Raw genomic sequence first — 23,625 nt, 5'->3', positions numbered from 1 at the left:
TACAAAAGCCAAGAAGGCATATGGTCATCCTTGACTCAATCTTTTCCTTCACCTGCCACATGTGATCCATCAGAGAGCCCTCTTCTACCTTTGAAACATATCTCTCATCCATCAATTTTCTCTCCTTCAACCATTACCTTCCTAATCATAACCATGATATCTCACCTAAACCACTAGAACTACTGCAAGTTCCCTAACTCATCTTCTTCCTTCCATGTTTGTTCCTTTCCAGTCCTTTCTCCTCAGAATGGCCGGTGAAACAAAAATGCATATCACATCACATAATTCTCCTGATTTAAATTCTTTATTAATTTTCTGCTGGATCAATAACAGAACGTAAACTACATCATGGCAAGCACTGTCCTACAAGAGCTGGCCACAGAAGACTACTCAGACTTCCATCCCCATTCTCTGCCTTCCAAGCTCAGTAAGTTCCAGTTGCACTGGCCTTCCTTCTATTCCTCAAACGTCCCAATAACTCTTGCTGTAGACCCTTGGCATTGTGCCTGTAGCTTCCCTACCTGGCTCTTCAGATGGTTTATCCCTTTGCATCCTTCAGGTCTTGTGATGAATGTCACGTACTCATTACCAAGTCCATCCACTCTGCCAATGTTTTCTGTTACAGCACCATTTTTTCCCTCCTAGCATTCACTTCAAGTGTTATTTGCTTCCTTGTTTCTTATGTTTTCCTGAGAAAAATTTAAGCTCCTTTAGGTGAGTACAACATATATATACATGTCTTGTTGACTACTTGAAAGTTAAAGCCTATCCAAGTAATTGGTGCTCAGTAAATATTTGTTGAATAAAGGTATAATTATATGATGAAGGCTTTTTTATTCTTTGAACATTTATTTTATGATTACAGATTATATATTTGGACTATAACATTTTGCTGATGAATATGTGGTGTTGCATAAATATTTGTGATTGATATTAAAATATGTGTTTCCAGGGGCACCTGGGTGGCTCAGTGGGTTAAGCCTCTGCCTATGGCTCAGGTCAGGATCTCAGGGTCCTGGGATCCAGCCCTGCATCAGGCTCTCTGCTCAGCAGGGAGCCTGCTTCCCCCCTCCCCCTCTGCCTGCCTCTCTGCCTACTTGTGATCTCTGTCTGTAAATAAATAAAATCTTTTTTAAAAAAATATGTTTCCAGATTTTTTTTTTAAAGATTTATTTATTTATTTATTTGACAGAGAGAGAGGTCACAAGTAGGCAGAGAGGCAGGCAGAGAGAGAGGAGGAAGCAGGTTCCCTGCAGAGCAGAGAGCCAGATGCGGGGCTGGATCCCAGGACCCTGAGATCATGACCTGAGCCGAAGGCAGCGGCTTAATCCACTGAGCCACCCAGGCGCCCCTGTTTCCAGATTTTTCAAAATGTCGTATACAAACTGACCCTGAGATTAGCAGAGGTTTTACTTTCATAACAAAATCATGTTGATTGCAGATGAAAATTTGGATTATCTTTAATTAGAATATTGTTTTCTGATCAAACACTTTCTGATTTCCTCTCCCTATAAATAGCAGGCAGGACCCTGGGCAGGGATTAGGAATTGGTGCTCACATATGAGGGTGAAGAGTCACTTTTTGGGGAGATATGCTCTTAAAGAGGCAAATCTGAAAAAGTGTCTTGGGGGAAATGCCAACTTAAATTCCAGGAAGCCTGTCAAATGAATCATATAGCTGAAGGACAGGGTCGATGTGACCCTCCAGTAGAGTGGGAAGACCTGGCTCTAGAAAAGTAAAAAGGAGAGAAATGAGTCAAGAGTGAGTTGCTGAAGCAGATTTTAGATTTTCATCAGGTGTTTATAGTTTTAAGTAGGAAAGATAGGGTAAAAAAATGTTGATTTAGATTGCACAATTAATAAAGACTATAGAGAACAGAGCACATTTTAGTTTCCATGGGAGGCAAGAGAATCTTCATGGCTCAAAGAAGCCTGACTGCTAAAGTCCTGGCAATCCATTTGTTTAGTCCAGTGTGAATATTCTTTCAACAGTGAATTATTTACCTTTTCCTTCTAAGAAAAAAAACATCTTTATAATCACTTAATTTCTGTGTGTGTTTTGCTTTGTTTTGCTTGTATACCAAATCTAGTTAATACAGCTGGGGGTGTTGGTGACATATTTGCTTGTATTCTATGAGTTTTTTATGTCTAAAGTATTTTAATTTCTTTTTTTTTTAAGATTTTATTTGTTTATTTGAGAGAGAATGAGTGAGAGAGAGCATGAGAGAGGAGAAGGTCAGAGGGAGAAGCAGACTCCGCAAAGAGCTAGGAGCCTGATGTGGGACTTGATCCTGGAAGTCCGGGATCATGACCTGAGCTGAAGGCAGTCACCCAACGAACTGAGCCACCCAGGCGCCCGTAAAGTATTTTAATTTCTATACATTAAAATCCCATAGTTATGATTATGTGTGGGATTTTAATGTATAGAAATTAAAATACTTTACGGGCGCCTGGGTGGCTCAGTTCGTTGGGTGACTGCCTTCAGCTCAGGTCATGAGCTGAGGTCATTAATATATATATTAATATATAATCATAACACAGTACATAGTAAGGCCTTGGTATGTCCTCAAATGGGAACCACCTTCATTCAAATACCTCTAACAAAAGCCAACAGGAATTGCTAAGGATTGTGCCTCCTGCTTATTTCTTCTATTCCTCGCTTTCCTTTATTAACTAATTCAGTGTCTATTTACTAAACCCTTACTGTGGACATTGTTCATTGTGGCAGAGTTACTTAGAAAACAAGAAAATATAAACTCTCAAGGGTCTTCCAATCAAGATTCTGTTTGAACAAACATACTGATGTGAAACTATAAATATAGTACAAGTAGTGGTATAGTTCATTTAGTCTGAAACAATGTTTTCCAGACTATAGGTTGCCAGGCATCCTGTGCTGCTTCATAAATTTACTTTACCAAAGAGTAATGATAATAATAGGAGAAGACCAGGTAACTACCAGTGTGTATTCCATGTAAGAAAATTTGTTTTCCCATGAACATTTTTGGAGGACAGACTTTGAATGCAGTGTGTGTCAATGTAATGTCGATGTCTTACTATGAGACAAGGTTTTAAAAAATGGTTGAAAGACACATATCCAGAGGAGTTTAGAGACACAGACTATTTTAACTTGAGTAGACAAGGAAAGAAGGCTTTATGGGTCTAAAGTACTTGAATGAGTCTTAGAGGAGATGAGAGAACTCTTCAGATGAAAGAGCTACCAAAAAGAATTCAGAAAATGTAAATTAATTTATAGCCATAAGAGAAAGTGAACTCTATAGAACCAGCTTACTCTTGAATGAACTGACCTCTCTAGGATCAACTATTCTTGCAGGATCCTCTAGGAAACATTTAACGAATATACAACACGATCTAGATCTCCCAACTTGGAATTACCCTCTCTCTCTGATGCCACAAGGTAAACTTTTAAGTGTTCTGTGAGGGATATCACACGAGGGTGATTCAAAATATGCTTCTGTCCAATTCCTTATTCCACATACAGTTTAAGACATTGACATATTAAAAAAAATGTGAAAGGCCTAAAGAAAAATATCTAATTTAACACATTTAAGGTGGTTTTTTTTTTTTTTTTTCCTGCTTGCCTCCCCCCATCATCCTTACATTAGATCCACTTGTGACTTCTATTAGCGGACTCTCTGAACTCCACTGGTTTAATATTTACTGGGCAAAAATTCAAGGACTCAGGACAACTGATTTATTTTAGCACTTTTTTTTTCATACAAAAGAAATAAAAAGAATAAAAGCAGTCCGGGTGGCCTCTGGAGAAGGGTGGCTGTTGTTGCAGGAATCTTGCAAGTTAATGAGAATTCACCCGGGACTCAAGAGCGACCGAGAGGGGAGAAAGGAGGAGACGGGGTTGGGGGGGGGGGGAGGATAAAAACTCTTCCTTTGCAGCTGGCCCTCTCCCTCATTTGTTGCTCCAATAAGCAGTAATTAGGTCCTGAGCTAATGGTGTCAGCTGATCTGCTGTTTTTAGGCTAGACCCAGAGGAATCTCCATGGAAACCCTGCTGGAGTCGTCCCCCCACCTGGATGCTGAGTGCTCCTTTCCGCCACCTGGCTGCCGCCGCGCCCGCTGCTACCTCCTCCTGCCTCTAACCTGCAGCCTGCAGCATGCGCACTGCCCCCGGGATCCCTAAATGGGACAATTCTGCCCGTGACGTCAGCGCCCAGCCGTCTCCACAGAAACTTTTGTCCCATTGGCCAATCAGAGAGCTTGGAAGGGGCCGGGGAGGGGGGGTGGGAGGAGAGGGGAGTGGGAGGGGTGGGGGTGAGGGGAGAGGCGAGAGGTTTAGTGTGTGGAGCTGCTCGCGCTCCGCCCGGGCTGTCAGTCCCGGCTCCAGCCGCCGCGAGACCTTCCCGGAGACGCGCGCACACACAGCGCACCCCCCGCATACCGAACACCCTCGCTCCCTTGCTCGCACACACGCACACACTCAGCCTGGCGAGCAGGAGCCACTGACCATTTTGCAAGTGCTGGGACCAGCTGCGGCGCAGAGGGTACAAACACTCCGCGTCCCCATTCGGGGCTTTCGTCTTGGAGACGACGACGAGGGGCGAAGGTGGGCTAGGAAGCGGACCAGGCGCGGGGCACTGGTCTGGCCGCCTTCCTGGCACGGCCGCCTCCCGGGACGGGCGCGGGCCTCCGCAGAGAGTAGAATAAAGAGGAGCGGCCGCAATCGCAGCGCGAAGAGGATGGGAACTCCCCTGTTTCCAGCTCTGTAACAAACGGGTGGAAACCCTGAATGGAGGAACTGCTGATTTCATTTGCTTGAGAAAATCGTCCAGAGGAACTCATATTTGGCTACTCTGAGCAGTGGAGGGGTGTCCATGACGTGGCAGGGGGAAAATAGACATACGAAACCTCCTGTGTGTACTGCAAACTGTAACCAAGCAAGGGGAAAATAATCTCTTTTAATTTCATGCAAAGGGTTTTAAGCATCTGTATTATAAACTTACTTCTATGCCTTGTACCCAGTTCAGCAGAAACCAGAGGAGTCCTGTCTGGGGACCCCATCATTATCCGGGAGACCCGCTGCCAGCGGCCTGCCTTCGTTTACCCACATCTCCCTGGAACGGATATCTGTTTGGGGTACCACAGTCTCTCCTATAGAACTATGGCCAAATATCCATGAATATTTTGCTAATTCTGGGACTTAACTCCTGGAACCTACCTGCAGGGCTGGAATTTAGCCTAAATGCATATGAAGAAATGACATTTTAAACCATTTTTAAAATACCTTAAAAATTTCCCGTGTAGCAGGATTTGATAGGCTTAACAACATGACAGGTAAGAACTTTCTCTCTTTCTAGTCCCCGAACGCCCCACGCAGGGAAAGCCGAAGCGGAACGGGACCCTGGAGGAAGGAGAGCCAGGGGACCCGGGTGCCCTTCGGGGCTCGCAGGCACTCGGCCTGGCGGCTGCTTTCGAGACAAGCTCAGCCCTCGCTTCCTGGACGGTGGGGCCAGCGGCCGGGGAAGCTTCTGGGGCGCGCGCGCGGGGAGGCGGCGCAGCGCTGCACCTGCCCTGCCCAGGACACAGCCCCGGGGCGAGGCGTCCAGGGACCACCCTCAAGTCAATATTGGGATTTTTAATAAACCAAGGAATGGGATTTTAATTATTTAAAACCCAGCTCCTCTGGGCCAGATGCTGTTGGGATGGTCCTAGTCACACAATATTAAAGAGACCCATCACTAAGAGGACGAGACAAGCGTCCGAGACAAGCGTTGCAATTACGAATGAACCAGAGACTTGGTAGCACAGGGCATTGATTGCTGGTGCCCAGCCGGACCCTCCTCCCCTCTCCACCCCCCACCCCACCCGAGGCAGGCTCCGGCGGCGGCCGGGACCTCGCGTCCCTACATCGTGGCCGGGGCTGCATTTTTCATGAGCCCGGGGTGAACAGGTGCGAAGTGCGCTGGGAGCATCCGGCCGACGGCCGGGAGCCGGGAACATGGAGAGCGAGCGCGACATGTACCGCCAGTTCCAGGACTGGTGCCTCAGGACTTACGGGGACTCAGGCAAGACCAAGACGGTGACCCGTAAAAAATACGAGCGGATCGTCCAGCTCCTCAACGGCTCCGAGTCGAGCTCCACGGACAACGCCAAATTTAAATTCTGGGTCAAATCGAAGGGCTTCCAGCTGGGCCAGCCGGACGAGGTCCGCGGGGGCGGCGGCTGCACCAAGCAAGTGCTTTACGTGCCGGTCAAGACCACGGTGAGTGACTCGCCTTCCTCTGTTATTTGTCTGCGGGAGCAGCCGGCGGGGAGGGGAGAGAGAGGGGGGAGAAAGGGGGAGCCGTGAGCCACCGTTGGCTCATGTGCCCCCCCCACCTTTCTCAACCCCCTCCCCAAGTTGTCCCCACTCGCATTAGCTAGGCACGTTTCCCCCACCGTGGAGTCTTTGTGGTCCTTTATTTTAAAGCGGCAGCGCACCTCCAGAGCTCGCCGCCCTCCTCGCCTCCGGGCTCCTGAACCAGCTCCTGAACCAGCTCCTGGAGCTTCCATCCCCGCGTCGGGCGGCCTCCCGTGTCCTCGGGTTGGGCCATTGTCCCATGTCCTTCGCTGGGCGCCTGGCGCGTGTCCCGCTTTCGCCACCAAGCATAAAGGCCACGCTGGAACCCCAGACGCACGCTCTGATAATAGACAATTCTGATCGATCGTCTACAGTGTCTCCTAATTGGCACAAAGCCCGATTGTGGCGCTAGTCGGAGATGTGGGGTCCCCCCCCCCGCCCGCCCCGACACTATCAGGTTTTATTGTTAGACCGCCGCCTGGGAGACACCGGGCTATCCCATCGCCTTGATCACTCCCAGAGATCTTGCCACGACTGTTTAGATTGTAGATAAGGTCCTGGAGATTCCTCCTCCCCGCCCCCCATCCCCTTCCTCACTTCCCCTTACACAAATAAAGCAGCAGCTACATGATGAACAACAAAGAGACATGGGTTTGGACGCAATCAAATGGTGTATATATTTGTTCCTCGTTCTGGGATAGCTCTAAGTCTCATGGCCACAAAGCTCCAGGCGCAGCAAGGTACTGGGCACTGAGAACCTAGTGTATCTCAGCCTCTCAGGGCAGAAGCCCGTGAGGTTGGGAGGCGGCGGCAGCATCAATTCCCTTTTTAAGAAGATGGGAACTGTGGGCTACAAGTAGGATTGCAGATCAGATCCATAAGACCTCTTTCTTCGTCATGCTACGGTGGGTACTCGCCTGGAGTAGGGGTGGGGGAGGGCATTTGGCATCCTTTGCATTTTTGCCTGGCTTTGGGGTTTCTTGAGCATTTGCTCGTTTTCCTAACCTCCTCCCACGCCAACCCCTTACTGACAACAGTTTGCCCGTGCAGTATTCCTGGAGGATGCTAGAAAAGGAGGTATCTTGCAAGCTATTCTTCTCTCTCCAACGGAGGTATATTAAATTGGAAATATGTGCATGAAAGGTTTTTCAGAGGACTATTTGGAGGACTCTTTCAGGTTTGGAAAATAGTTAATGGTTTCCCAAGATTAATTAGGGATAGTTGCTTGAAGGAAGTATATATATAATATATATTTGGAATTCATTTGGAAAATGGGGAAAGGAAATAAAGGTGAAATAGAAACACACATAAAAGTTCTGCTTTTTTTTTTTTTTTAAGTACAATTGTTGGAATTTTCTAAGAGGTAGACCCATAAACACAGCCTTCTCTTTTAATGTGGCATTGCTAACTAAAGACAATGGTGAGATTACTGTCTTGCTTTACTAAATAATGAGGACTAGATGCCTAGATGTGTTTGGATTAGAACTGAGGTTTATTTACATCTGGATGAGCCGGAAGTCTGTTGTGGAGAATGAAGTGCTTTGATTCATTTGTTCGGGAAGTAACTTAACCTGATTTTTTAAAATGACTTATTGTTAGACAAAGTAGATTTAGAATTCAGAACTTAAGGATGTATTTTCCTTTGGGCACCCGTGGGCTAACTGAATAAATAAAATAATCATTTAAGGTATGTTGGCCTAAGTAGTATTAGATAATATTTTATGTTTTTCAAAGCAATTGCTAGGTGGGAAGTTTGTTTTTCATTCCTTTTATATGAAAATCACATTTCCTCTGTTTATCTGTCAGATAGCTTCACTTGTGTATTGGTCCAGTTTATGCTTACAGGGGTTTGGTTACCTCCACTATGTATATAAACAGATGTGCCCCTTTAAAACATTAATTAAAAATTCTTAACATAAATTGTGTAACAGCCATAGAGACACTAAGAGAAATACGAATGCCTAGTAATTCAAACCAGACTTCACATGTTCAGATACTCATATTTTCATTGAAAAATTTATGCAGAGTTGTTAAAGAATTATTGCTAAGACATCTAATGTAGAATAACAACTACAGTGTTAATAATAAAGTAACACGTTTCCCTTTTCAATTCAATAAAGATTCCATATATTTATGGGAGAAAATGTAATTCATCGGGTGATATTCTTAGACTGTGGTTTCCATGTAGTATTTAAGAGATTTGCTCTTCATTCAAGCCTGTTTGGAAATGTTGAAGAGGTTTTTAATTCATGAACTCCTCTATGTCTCTTTATGAAAATTTTATGCTGCTCCTTACATAGAATTATAGGCTCCGCCTTCCCTGAAGGACAGCCAATCATCATTTTAACAAGTTAAAAAATAAATAAAGGGTTCCCCTTTTATCATGTGTTTCTCCGCATCTCAAATTATTTCTTCCTTATAAATAAGTTTTTCTTTGTTTTAGCAGGAGTACAATCAGCAGAAAGACCAAAAAAAAAAAAATACATTTTTAAGTCCAAGGCATATCTTGGCTGAAATAAAGAACTGTGTTTGGTCTTTTCAGGTGGACTGAGAATCTGTTCTTGCTCTCTGAGGTTTGAGGGTTTGTGGCTGGCTCTGCTCTCAGGGAGAGAGATTTGTGCCTGGTGTTGCAGTAACCCGCTGCTGCTGGTCATTAGACATCATTACTACCTTGAAAAGGGACAGAGAGAAGGGAAGAGGACAGGCTGAGGCTAATTAACTGCTGGTGTTTAATGAAAGAAAGGGAGACTGATAGCAGCTGGGAGGTCGTAGCAGAACAGAGTGGACATAACACACAGACTTAACTGAGACAGGACTATTTTTCAGTTTGAAAGAAGCTTGTTTCTGCCTCGTATTTTCCTAAAAGGATAGCTGTATCTTTGCAAATACTTTCCCCTAAAATCTAAATTGGTAATAAAATCAAGCAAGTGACCACTCTTTTAAAATGAAAATGTAGAATACTAGAAAAGATAAACATGCCCTTTACTATTTGTCCTGGCCATGCCTAAAGCTGAGGGGACAGATCTGTCACTGTTTAAATTACTCTGTGGCTGAGGAGATACTGTTTGGTCACCAAGCAACAACATCCTGCAACTCAGCCATTTTAGGTCTAGAGTGGGATCGGCGTGTGTGCCTGCACGCACACACACGCACGTGTATACACACGCACGTGCAGCTTGGCGAGCATCAAATCTAAGTTTTGTTCACACTGCCACCATTGTTTTTAGGTGCTCTCTCATTAGAGATGTCAAATGGTGAAGTAATGAATGACTTAAAACAGTTCTGAAAAAGATAACGGTGCATGTCTGACATGGATTATAAGAAATGTTTCATCAGTGGTCATTTTAAATTAACATCACTATGGTGACTCTATTTTACATTTTTGGTAGTCTCAGTTGAGTTTGTTTTTAGAAGCTTTTCCTCCTGACTGGCATTTCGCTTTTGGCCATGATTAGTTGACCCATCACACAATTCACCACCCAAACACATCATATATACCACTTGATATTATAAAAGGTAAACTTGGGAAATAACCAGAAAAATCGTTAAACCTTGGTAGTAGTATTAGATTATTGCATTATTGTGTATTTTTTAAAGGCCCACTGCACTGTAAAAAACATTAGGAAATTTGGCAAACTCACATTTGTATTTGTTTTTCAGTCTTAAGCAAACAAATCAATGAATATCCAATTATGTGAGTAATGCTTTTCTTGACCTGTATGTGTAGGAAAAGACATTTAGGTCCAATTTTCACCTTTTGTGTATTTCTTATTTATATGTATTCTACCAGGGAATATAAAATGATTTTCATCCAGAAAAGAAAATATATTATCTTTAGTTATGCCATTTAAAAATGATGATTTATTCAGTTCTGCAATCTGTAGCCTCAGATTTCACATTGTTCTTGCTGTGTATACTAATTGATTACTATATAGTGATTAGAATGAATATTCATGGACTGGTTTATAAACAGTTACTGTTTTTTTAGTTCTCTGACGATGGTTTTGCTTACAAATTATCTATGCTATATCAAGAGTGGAGAAAATAATGCCTCATGAAGAGTCTGTATACATTTCTACCAGGCCGAACTTATGTTTGAGCCACATTCCATGTACATTAGGCCTTGATCTGAAATTTGCTGCAGAAATTCCAGCAAAACAAAACTGAGGAACATGCTAACTACACATTAGGGTACTTTATATCTCTGACACAGGCAAATCATGATAATAGTAATTAAGATGTAAGCACAGTTCTGCTTACCTCCTATACTTAGAAGATGGGCATTGCTGTAGATAATGAATGCATTTTTTCCTCTTCGTTTAGATATTTTGGAGGGCTCTGTAATATAGGTCTTTCGGGGGCCAAATAGATCCCAAGTATAAGTCTCAGCAACATGGCTTCTGAGTGGACTTTAGTGGTTCCTAGAGAATTGTGCGGACTGCTCCTTATGGCAAAACCCTAGTACAATGGCAATTACAGCTGTCAAGAATAGCAGGTATACCCTTATAAGAGGCCGGTAAGGCGTGAGTATTTAGGGGCAAGGGGCTGGTAGAGATAACTCCCCTGAATTTATGGAAGAAATCAGACACTGTTTACATGTGAAGACTAGCCCACACATATTTCCCAAGATAACAGTTCTTGACTTTTCCATTGGTTCTTCCTTGTCTTGTTAATAAGCATAGTGGGGGGCAGGCAGGGCAAGATTCAGCACTCATTTATATCACCTCAATAAACCTGAACCAGCTGAGTTTCTGCTTCTCAAGTTCTTACACTCTAGACTTTGGGCCTAGGACAGAGGAAAGAAACAACGACAGAGGATGTAGCAGCAGAACTTCTGAGAGTTTCAATCCCATGTCAGGATTGTAAAGATCTTTCATTAATAGCTGTTGTATTTGCTAAGATTTCTTGTATCTAACTGCAAAGATCAAAGTGAATCTACTATGTTTTAGGTTACATTCATTTTGATAATCCTGGTATAACAGGATAAAATAAACTTTGTGTACAGCGTAGATGGCAGGAAACATGGCATAGTGGGCAAGGTATAGATTCTAGACCATGATTTAAATCCTGGATTGGAGGGGCACCTGGGTGGCTCAGTGGTTTAAGCCTCTGCCTTCGGCTCAGGTCATGATCTCAGGATCCTGGGATGGAGCCCCGCATTGGTCTTTCTGCTCAGTGGGGAGCCTGTTCCTCTGCCTGCCTCTCTGCCTGCTTGTGACCTCTCTCTGTCAAATAAATAAATAAAATATTAAAAAAAAAATCCTGGATTGGACATTGGTAATAACTCTAAGTAAGGGGAAATTTCTTAAAGACATGGTTTCCTTTTCGTAAATGCCACGAGTAATACTTGCCTAACTAGTTTTGGATGAGAATAATAATTCATAAGCATATAGTGTATGTAATATCTGTCTGACATGTAGTAAATGCTTAAAAACAATAGAAGCTCTTCTAAGTATTATTAAGAAGGCAAGGACACCATGATGTAATTAATTAGGTATATGTTATAAACTCAAGATCACGCTGCCACAAAGAATTAAAATGTATCTTTCTGAATGTGTATGTGATTCAGATACTTATTTTTTTAGAAAATAAAAATGATTTTATTTTGTAAAAGTGATACATTTTCATTATTTAAAAAAATCTAAGAGTAAAGGAAAGAAATTTTAAGCTATATTAAATCCACCATCCAGATTTAACCATATTAGCTAATTATGAGCATCATTATAGATGTCTATCTAAACATACATACCAAAAGGAAATTAAGTGTAGTGATTGATTGATATAATGATTGATATGGACAAGCAGAAATAATTTTCCAAAACTGGGATGGTAATTATATGCTAATTTAAGAAGCATAAAACATAATATCAAAATGAAACAAAAGAAACAAAAAAAACCATGCAATTCAAAAAATTGATAATAGACAAATACTTCTTCTCAGAGGTATTTATTCCTGAAGTTAATAGAAAAGATTAAGAAAAACATGAAGAGATGGAATTTTATTCATTTTTTTTCAACTATAGATTTCAATGTCATTCTTATCATTGACTTTCTCCAATGGTAGAAGGGGAATAAGCCTATTTCACTTCTTCTCACTGTTTTGTTACTCCATGCTTATGTCATATTTATTATACTTATATATTTTATTGTGTTATGTTCATTATATATGCTATAATTATTTTTATTTTCAAGGTTTCATGATGGTATATAATTTGGTGCTCACGACTGGTTTTCTTTTGGCATATTTAAATGCTTATCCATTCTTCTGGGTTTTTTGTTTTGTTTTTTTGTTTTTTGTTTCTCCCTGAATTCTTTGATTTGATTCATCCCTTGGCTACAATTCCTGGTCATTTTTTTTTTTTCTAAAGAAAGCATTGTGTGTTCCATTCTTTGAGGTTTGCATACAATTAAAATATTTGTCCTCAGCTTTTATAACTAAAGAACAACTTAACTAGGTATAATTTCTTTAATTCCCTCTTTCTACCAGAACATTGTTGATGATGTGTTGGCCCTGTAAAATTCCAAGGCAAACCTGTTTTTCCAAATTTCATGGACTGCTTACTCCTTTATCCTTGAAATTAAATAATTTCACTGAGCTGAAATTAAATAAGTTGTGAAATTAAATTTCACTGAAATTAAATAATTTCACTGTTTTGAATTGCTCTTCTCACTGAGTAATTACATTTATGGCCATAGCTTCAGTTGTGTCTATGTTATGGAGACTTGCTGCATATCTTGTGAGGTTCACAACTGTATTTTACAATTTCTATTGGGTATTTCTACCAAGATATCTCAAAGCACCTCAAACTGAACATAATCCCAAATGACTATTTGTTCTCTCCATTTCTTCATCCTGGGTCTTCCCAGCTGACACCTGTTTTCCCTTTGTATTGTCATTTTTAATTATTATACTGAAATATATCCTAGTATGAGACTGAATCTAGCTAAGCACTAAAACAGTGAGCCAAGTGAAATATTTGGTTCTCAGAAGAAATGACAGTTCACAGATCATTCATTATAACTTCAGGGTGGCAAACAGAAATTAAAATGATTTGAAATTATATAATAATTTGAAAGACTTGGAGAAAGTTATTAACACTATGTATTGGAAGAGGAGTAGAAAAAAAAGTGAATTCAATACAATTTTATAAGTAGAATTTCCGTAAGCTAATACAGTAAAGTTTTATGAAAAAGGAACATTTACTGATTCACCTAATTTTTTTTATCGAGTGTAACATTTAACATTACATTGTGAATTTAGAGGAGAACAGCAGAAAATGACAAATCATACATTTTCTCCACTTAAAATGATTACCTGTATTTCTCCCCTTTGTTTAGAAATTGAAAGCACTAAAATAATAGCTTGGCCATGAATCATCCAATGGACACTCTGAAAAATTTAGAGGCTCTTCTTTACAATAATAGGGAATATATGACTTTGTTTTCCTGCTTCCTATATATATTTCATAAGAGTCATTCTGCCAAGTATGTCCATTATTTGGTGTACAGCAAATGCTACCTTACAAAAATAGTATTGAATTTGTAATTCCTATCCTTTAACTATTATCTTTTTTAAAAATTGAATTATAATTGAAAGACAATATTATATTAGTTTCAGGTACACAATAAAATGATTTGATATTTATGTACATTGTAAAATAATTACACAATGTCTAGTTACCATCTGTCAACATACTAAGTTGTTACAATATTATTGACTGTATCTCCTATGCTATATGTTATATTCCCATGTAGTATTTATTTTATAATTGGAAAATTGTACCTCTTAATCCCCTTGCCCTTTTTGTCCATCTCCTTCTCCTCTGCCTACCATCAGTTTGTTTTCTGTATTTGAGTCTATTTCTGTTTTGTTTCTTCACTTGTTTCTTGGGTTCCACACATAAGTAAAGTCATATAGTATTTCTTTTTCTGTCTGATGTATTTCACTTAGCATAATATCTTCTAGATCCATCCATGTAGATGTAAAAGGCAAGATTTATTCTTTTCTATATATGAGTTTGTTATATTACATATATATGTAATATATGTGTGTAATATGTATATATATATTTATGTATATGTATATGTAATATGTATACATACATTTATGTAATATATGTCCTATATATGTGTAATATATATGTATATATCATGTCTTCTTTACCCATTTATCTATCAGTGGGCGGTCAGTTTGCTTCCATACCTTGACTATAGTAAATAATGCTAATGCTGCAATGAACATAGTGGGGCATATATCTACTCAAATTAGCATTTAGGGTTTTTTTTTTTGATAAAGTGGAATTGCTATATTCTATGGTATTTCTATTTTTAACTTTTTGAGGCACCTCCATTCTCTTTTCCATAGTGGTTCCACCAGTTGACATTTCTACCAACAGCACAGGAGCGTCCCATTTCTCCACATCCTTGCCAGTACTTGTTATTTCTTATCTTGTTGATACTAGCTATTCCAACAGGTGGTTTGATTTATATTTCCCTGATGATTTTTTTAAAGGATTTTATTTATTTGAGAGACACAGAGAGAGAGACAGAGACAGAGAGAGAGACAGAGAACAAGTTGGGGGAAGGGCAGAGGGAGAGAGAGAGAGAGAAACAGATCCTGGCTGACAAGAGAGCCCGAATGTGGGGCTCAATCCCAGGACCCTGAGATCATGATCTTAGCCTAAGGCAGATGCTTAATCAACCACCCAGACACCCCTCCCTGATGATTTCTAATTGGATTTTTAAAAAATAATTTAGTTTTGTGAACTTTTTGTCTATTTTAGATGTCAACTCCTTATCAGATATGTCATTTGCAAATATTTTTTCCCATTCTGTAGATTGCTTTTTTGTTTTGTTGTTGTTTCCTTTACTGTTGAAGGGCTTTTAGTTTGATATAGTTCCATTTGTTTATTTTTCCGTTGTAAAAAATAAATGTCGAAGAGCTTACTGCCTTTGTTTTTCTCCTAGGAGTTACTTATATTTAAGTATTTAATCCATTTTGAGTTTATTTCTCTGTATGGTGTAAGAAAGTGGTCCACTTCCATTCTTTTGCATGTGGCTGTCCAATTTTTCCAACACCATTTGTTGAAGAGACTCTTTTTCCCATTGTATATTCTTGTCTCCTTTGTTGTAGATTAACTGACCATATAAAGCATGGTTTTATTTCTGGGCTTTCTATCCTGTTCCAATGATCTCTGTGTCTTGTTTTTTGTACAGTGTCATCTGTTTGGATGACCGCAGTTTTGCAGTAGAGTTTGAAATCCAGGAGAGCCATACCTCCAGCTTGTTTTCTGTTTCTTAAGATCGCTTTAGTTCTTCAGTCTTTTCTTGGTTCTGTACAAATTTTAGGGTTTTTTATTTGAGTTCTTTGAAAAAGGCCATTGGTATTTTGATAAGGATTGTTTTGAACCTGTAGATTGCTTTGGGCAGTATGGACATCTTAATAATATTGTTTCAATCCATGAGCATGGAATATCCTTTCATTTGTCTGTGTCATCTTCAATTCATTTTACCAATATCTTGTAGTTTTCAGAATACAGATCTTTCACCTTCTTGGTTAAATTTGTTTGTAGGTATTTTCTTCTTTTTGGTGCAGTTGTAAATGGGATTTTTTATCTTAATCTCTATCCGCTAGTTTGTTATTAGTGTATAGAAACACAACAGATTTCTATATATGGATTTTTTTATCCTGCACTATTCTGAATTCATTTATTATTCATAATTTTTGGGGTAGAAGCTTTAGGGTTTCTAGTATATAGTATGTTATCTGCAAATGTTGACAGCGTTACTTCTTTTTTTTTTTTCTCTCATTTGGATAACTTTTATTTTTCTCACCTAATTGCTGTGGCTAGGATTTCCAGTACTATGTTGAATAAAAGTGGTGAGAGTGGACATTCTTTACTTGCTCCTGACCTGAGAGGAAAAGTTTTTAGTTTTTCACCATTGAGTATGTTATTAGTTGCATTTGTCAAATATGGGCTTATTATGTTGAGATATATTCCCACCTTACCTACTTTGTTGAGAATTTTTATCATAAATTGATGTTGAATTTTGACAAGTGCTTTTTCTGCATCTTTGAGATAATCGTATGATTTTTGTCTTTCATTTTGTTCATATAGTGTATCACGTTGATTGATGTGCAGATTCGAACCATCTTGGTTGGCATCCCCGGGATAAATCCTACTATGATCCTTTAAATGTATTGTTGGATTTGGTTTGCTAATAGTTTGTTGAAGATTTTCATGTCTTTCCTCCTCAGGAATATTGGACTATGATTTTATTTTTTTGTAGTGCCTGTCTGGTTTGTAAATCAGGTTAATGCTGACCTTCTAGAATGAGCTTGCAAGCATTCCTTCCTCTTTAATTTTTTGGAGTTTGAGAAGGTAGGTATTAACTCTTCTTGAAGTGTTTGGTAGAATTTACCTCTGAAGCTGTTTGGCCTGGATTTTTGTTCATTGGGAGTTTTGTGATTACTGATTCATTTTCATTACCAGTAATGAGTCTGTTGAGATTTTCTATTTCTATTTCTTCTGATTCATCTTGAAGGAGTGTATGTTTCTAGGAATTTATTAATTTCTTCTGGGTTTTCCAACTTTTTGTTGTATAATTATTCATAGTAGTCATTTATAATTCTTTGCATCTCTGTGGTATTTGTTGTAACTTTTCCCTTTTCATTTCTGATTTTATTTGGCCCCTCTTATTTTCTTGATGACTCTTACTGTAGGTTTATTAGTTTTGTTTATCTTATTTTTAAAAATTTCCTTTCTGAATGGATGGCAACACAATTTGTCCAACATCCAAGGCAAAAATCTTTATGACATTTTTTATTCCCCCTTTTCTTCCCCTTTTATAGTCAGTAGTCTAGGGAATACTGTTGATTCTATGAACTTAGTATGTCTTGAATCCATCATATTCTTACCATACCATACAAAGCGATATGACCATTTCATGACAATTTTGTAGTTTTTCCAAAAGCTTTGAAGGAGGGGATTTGATTTCCTCAGCTTGGGTAATGCATGGTGCATCCTTGGTGCTCAGTATTAATGCAATAAATGAAAAACTTCCCAGCCTGACACCACATGATGGGCCCTTCTTATTTGTCAGTATACAATAACTATAATATAATACATATTATATTATATAATATATAATATATGCCTAAAATACCAATAATATAACTATAATTTAATATAACATCATAGCTATATTGGGAACTTTTTTTCACAAAATTTAATTAATTTAAATTCTTGTAAAAACCACATAATACAAGGTTAACCATCTTAACCATTTAAAAATTTAAAAAAAATTTTTTATTAACATATAATGTATTATTAGCCCCAGGGGTACAGGTCTGTGAATCACCAGGTTTATACACTTCACAGCATTCACCATAGCACATACCTTTCCCAGTGTCTATAACCCAACCACCCTCTCCCTACTCCCCCCACCCCCCAGCCCTTTGTTTGTTTATGAGATCAAGAGTCTCTTATGGTTTGTCTCCCTCCCAATCCCATCTTGTTTCATTTATTCCTTTCCTACCCCTCCAAATCCCCCCACTTTGCCTCTCAACTTCCTCATGTCAGGGAGATCATATGACAATTGTCTTTTTTCCGATTGACTTACTCCGCTAAGCATAATACCCTCTAGTTCCACCCAAGTCGTTGCAATCTCTTAACCATTTTTTTTTAAAGATTTTATTTATTTATTTGACAGAGAGAGATCACAAGTAGGCAGAGAGGCAGGCAGAGAGAGGGGGGAAGCAGGCTCCCTGCTGAGCAGAGAGCCTGATGCGAGGCTCCATCCCAGGACCCTGGGATCATGACCTGAGCTGAAGGCAGAGGCTTAACCCACTGAGCCACCCAGGTACCCCCTCTTAACATTTGTAAATGTACAGTTGAATAGTATTTAGTACAGACATCTTGTTATACAATAGATGTCCAGAACCTTTTTATATTGCAAAACTGAAGCTCTGTCCATTAAATAACAAATTTCATCCTGTCTCCTTTTCTTCCAGTCCCTAGTAACCACCATTGTACTTTTGTATGTATATGACTACGTTAGATACCTCTTATAACTGGAGTCCTATAGTATTTGACTTCTTGTGATTGACTATTTCATTAGCATGATGTCTTCAAGACTCATCCACGGTGTAATGTATGGCAGAATTTCCTTCCTTTTTAACGCTAAATAATATGCCATTATATGTATGTACCATATTTTGTTTATCTACTCATCTGTTGATGGATCTTTGGATTCCTTCAGCCTCCTGGCTATTGTCAATAGTGCTGCTATGAACATGGGTGTGCAAATATTCCTCAAGATCCTCCTTCAGTTCTTTGGAGATATCTATCTATACCTATACCTATATCTATATCTCCCCACAAGTAGGATTGCTGGGTTCATTCTATTTTTAGTTTTTTTGAGAACTGCCATGCTATTTTCCATAGCAGTTGCACTATTTTATAGTGCCACCAACTGTACACAAGATTAAGCACTCTTTAAGACTAAGAAACTAGATTCCTGTCTCACGTTGAGGTCTTTTATCCATTTCGAGTTTATCTTTGTGAACGGTGTAAGAGAATGGTCGAGTTTCATTCTTCTACATATCGCTGTCCAGTTTTCCCAGCACCATTTATTGAAGAGACTGTCTTTTTTCCATTGAATATTTTTTCCTGTTTTGTCGAAGATTATTTGACCATAGAGTTGAGGGTCCATATCTGGGCTCTCCACTCTGTTCCACTGGTCTATGTGTCTGTTTTTATGCCAGTACCACGCTGTCTTGGTGATCACAGCTTTGTAGTAAAGCTTGAAATCGGGTAACGTGATGCTGCCAGTTTTGTTTTTGTTTTTCAACATTTCCTTAGCAATTCGGGGTCTCTTCTGACTCCATACAAATTTTAGGATTATTTGCTCCAGCTCTTTGAAAAATATCGGTGGAATTTTGATCGGAATGGCATTAAAAGTATAGATTGCTCTAGGCAGTATAGACATTTTAACAATGTTTATTCTTCCAATCCAAGAGCATGGAACAGTCTTCCATCTTTTTGTGTCTTCTTCAATTTCTTTCATGAGTGTTCTGTAGTTCCTCGAGTACAGGTCCTTTACTTCTTTGGTTAGGTTTATGCCCATCTCTCAGAATCCTAGAGGAGAACATAGGCAGTAACCTCTTCGATATCAGCCACAGCAACTTCTTTCAAGATATGTCTCCAAAGGCCAAGGAAACAAAAGCAAAAATGAACTTTTGGGACTTCATCAAGATCAAAAGCTTCTGCACAGCAAAGGAAACAGTCAACAAAACAAAGAGGCAACCCACGGAATGGGAGAAGATATTTGTAAATGACAGTACAGACAAAAGGTTGATATCCAGGATCTACAAAGAACTTCTCAAACTCAACACACACAAAACAGATAATCATATCAAAAAATGGGCAGAAGATATGAATAGACACTTCTCCAACGAAGACATACAAATGGCTATCAGACACATGAAAAAATGTTCATCATCACTAGCCATCAGGGAGATTCAAATTAAAACAACATTGAGATACCACCTAACACCAGTTAGAATGGCCAAAATTAGCAAGACAGGAAACAACGTGTGCTGGAGAGGATGTGGAGAAAGGGGAACCCTCTTACACTGTTGGTGGGAATGCAAGTTAGTGCAGCCACTTTGGAGAACAGTGTGGAGATTCCTGAAGAAATTAAAAATAGAGCTTCCCTATGACCCTGCAATTGCACTGCTGGGTATTTACCCCAAAGATACAGATGTAGTGAAAAGAAGGGCCATTTGTACCCCAATGTTTATTGCAGCAATGGCTACGGTCGCCAAACTGTGGAAAGAACCAAGATGCCCTTCAACGGATGAATGGATAAGGAAGATGTGGTCCATATACACAATGGAGTATTATGCCTCCATCAGAAAGGACGAATACCCAACTTTTGTAGCAACATGGACAGGACTGGAAGAAATTATGCTGAGCGAAATAAGTCAAGCAGAGAGAGTCAAGTATCATATGGTCTCACTTATTTGTGGAGCATAACAAATAACATGGAGGACATGGGGAGATGGAGAGGAGAGGGAGTTGAGGGAAACTGGAAGGGGAGATGAACCATGAGAGACTATGGACTCTGAAAAACAACCAGAGGGTTATGAAGGGGCGGCGGGAGGGGGTGGGGTGGGGTGGGAGGTTGAGGAACCAGGTGGTGGGTAATAGGGAGGGCACGTACTGCATGGAGCACTGGGTGTGATGCCAAAACAATGAACACTGTTATGCTGTAAATAAGCAAATAAAAATAAATAAATTAATTAAAAAAAAAAAAAAGACTAAGAAACTAGAGACTTTGCTCCTCATCTGGACCTCTTCAAGGAACATACTCCTTTCTAAGGCAATTGCAAGTATTAAATATAACATGATTAGTAACAATACTAATGCCTTATATTTATCAAGTTCTTCCTAGAGGTTAAAGATTGGGCTAATCATTTAAAGAAAGCACACCCTTTAATGTTCGCAACAGCCTATGGTTATTAATGCTTTTTATTACACACTTGGGAAAACTGTGGTTTAAATTAAGGTGACTTTCTGAAGTCACAGAGCTTCAAAGTGTTAGCGTTCAGACAGAAATCATTTCAGTTGGATTCTAAAGTCCTCGATTTGATCTCCAGACTTTCAAAATAACATACTCTGATTGTTAACAAAAGTGAACATGAAATTATATATGTAATATATAGTAAATTAATAGATACACTACTGTATTAATAATTAAGACATTTAAAAAATACTCAAAAATATAAACATACAGAACTGAGATTAAAATACATATAAATTCTAATACTTTCTTGTTCACCTCAGTAGGTCATCTCATATATTCTCTGTGATGTGCATATACCAGGTAGAGATAATTAGTCTAATCCATAGTACAATTTTGCCTCACATTGTGTTTAGCTTACACTTCAGCTAAAATAGCACTTTTTTTTTTTATTAAGGAGGTGTACTCTGTACTCAGCCAACACAGCGTTTAAATAATATCTTAGCTTTACAAATCCTTGACATCCATAAAACAATTACATAGGTTTGATGTTGGTATGGCGGTAGAGGTTGTTTCATCAAAGGCATGTTCAGGGAGTGGTACCCAGTCAAGGAAAGCTAAAGTATAGGGTATGGTGAAAGGTGAAGTTGGAAAAGTAGGCTGGGCCAAAAGTATGGGAAGTCATGTTAAAATGTTAAAATGTTAAAATGTTCAGACTTGTTAAAATGTTCATTGCCATGTTAAAATGTTCAGACTTCATTCCGTAAGAAAGGACAGCTACCGAAAGTGTTTGAGCAGGGATGCCATAATTTAGGGCTTACAGGTAGAGACTTGATGTCTCATAGTGGTTTATGTTGCAGAATATAAATCAAATGAGTGAAATAGAAGCTAAATAGTTCCTTTGACTCAATATGTTGTTTGAAATTTTATAATTACGGATATTACCCAAGAATTAGATTCAAATTTTCAGGCAGTCAATCAGTAAAATTCAGCAGCTTGATGTTTTAACTGAATTATGTATAAATGAATCATACTGTACAAACTCAAACTTTAAGTCCAATAAAATGTTAAAAATAGAATTTATGAAACTTAATAAATGTAAAGTCTCTTAAAAGGAATTTGAATTAAGTCATCTTATAGTAAACAGGTTTTTTATTTGTTGTTTTTGGAGTGGATGAGAAACAATTGTTGATCTTTTAGTTGTTGCTATATCCACAATGACAAAGACTTCCCAGAGAAATCTTTCTAAAAACCCAAGTGGAGAATTCTATATAGAACACTGATTCAGGGGACACCTGGTTGGCTCAGTGGATGAGCGTGTGTTCAAGCCCGATGTTGGATGAAGAAGTTACTTAAAAATAAAGAATTAAAAAAAAAAGAAAAGAATACTTATTCAGGTACACGAATTTTCAAAGTCACGTTAGAGTTTCAAATATTTATTGAAACATGAAGTTTATGTTTTAAAGCAGTATTTTACATCTTGCTCGTACTTCTTTGTTTTATACCCACACATCTGTCTTTACAGTGAGAGTCTTCCCTGTGATCCCTCAATTTTTGTGCACTGTGGTAGGCAGGATTCTATGATGACTTCCAAATGTCCTTCATACTTGTTTACCACCCCCCCCTTGTTTTTGAGTGGGATAGAACCTGTGAATATGATAAGTTTTCACTACCATAATTTTGTTATATTATATGGTACTGTTGACTTTAAGAAAGAGCTCTTTCTGCCCTCTTTAATCACATTAGCCTGTTAAAAGCAGAGAGTTTTTTCACTGGCTCACAGCAGAAGACATGAAGAATTTCAAAGCCTTAGATGGAGGATGCCCTGTGGTTAAGAACTGACAGCAACTTTGTAGAAGCTGAGAGCATGCTTTGCCAATAGCTAGGAAAACAACAGGGATATGAATCCTATAACCATAAGGGAATGAATTCTGCCAACAACCAAAGAAAGCTCAGAAGTGGATTTTTCCCTATTGAGCTTCCAAATGAGAATGTAGCTGGCTGACCCTTGTTTCAGTTTTATGAGGACTTGAGCAGAGGAGCCAGTTAAAAGGTGTTGAACTTCTGACCCACAGGAATTGGGAGATAGTAAGTTTGAAGGTTGTAAGCCACCCAATGTGCAATTACACAGCAAAAGAAAACTTATACATAACACTTTGGTGCGAATTTTCTCAAAAACATATGCACAATCAAAACAAGTCAATTTTTTATTTTTTTAAATTTATTTCTTTGACACAGAGAGAGATCACAAGTAGGCAGAGAGGCAGGCAGCGGGGGCGGTGGGGGTGTGGGGGGTGTGGGAAGCAGGCTCCCTGCTGAGCAGAAAGCCCGATATAGGGCTCAATCCCAGGACCCTGAGATCATGACCTGAGCTGAAGGCAGAGGCTTAACCCACTGAGCCACCCAGGCGCCCCGTCAATTTTTTAAAAATCATATTTGACTATTCGTGGTTTAAGATACAGGGAGACATAATGTAAATATCATTTCCACTAATGTCTAATGTGCTGACTTTTTAAAAGTTTTTGATGAAATGGTCCATAACTTAGTAATTTAGTAAAATGCAAAATTTCTAACAGATCATTTGAAATATTTAATGATGGCTTGTAGTGGGAATATATATATATGTGTGTGTCTGTGTGTGTGTGTGTGTGTGTGTATAGCTTTGATTTTTCTCTTAATGTCTTTAAGTGATTTTTATTTCATTATCTTTCTTCTATTTCCTAAATAGAATACAAGGTAGCTTACTGTTTTAGGCTTTTTGTGGGAAGATGAAGGCAGAAGAATATA

General features: G+C 39.1%; 2 protein-coding genes across 5 annotated transcripts in view; one reads left to right on the top strand and one right to left on the bottom strand.

Annotated features, from left to right (window-relative positions):
• The window catches only part of LOC123953904, a 71,556-nt gene extending 66,773 nt beyond the window's left edge, over nt 1–4,783 (bottom strand). The window contains exon 1 of the mRNA XM_046024360.1: nt 4,480–4,783. Coding sequence (XP_045880316.1) covers nt 4,480–4,783 — 304 coding nt within the window. The remainder of the gene's footprint in view (nt 1–4,479) is intronic.
• Nucleotides 4,784–5,969: 1,186 nt separating this feature from the next.
• NOL4 (nucleolar protein 4) overlaps nt 5,970–23,625 on the top strand; it is a 407,732-nt gene continuing 390,076 nt past the window's right edge. For 3 of the 4 annotated variants that reach the window (XM_046025545.1, XM_046025543.1, XM_046025549.1), the window contains exon 1: nt 5,970–6,234. In XM_046025545.1, the coding sequence (XP_045881501.1) occupies nt 5,971–6,234 (264 nt within the window). In that variant the 5' untranslated portion in view covers nt 5,970. Of the gene's footprint in view, nt 6,235–7,100; nt 7,218–23,625 lie in introns of those variants that run through there. The other variant, XM_046025546.1, reaches the window with a different exon arrangement.

Source organism: Meles meles, chromosome 12, assembly GCF_922984935.1.
Source record: "Meles meles chromosome 12, mMelMel3.1 paternal haplotype, whole genome shotgun sequence".
NCBI classification, from domain to species: Eukaryota; Metazoa; Chordata; class Mammalia; order Carnivora; family Mustelidae; genus Meles; species Meles meles.
The sequence above is the reverse complement of the archived record's forward strand: the minus strand, read 5'-3'. Positions and strand labels throughout refer to the sequence as shown.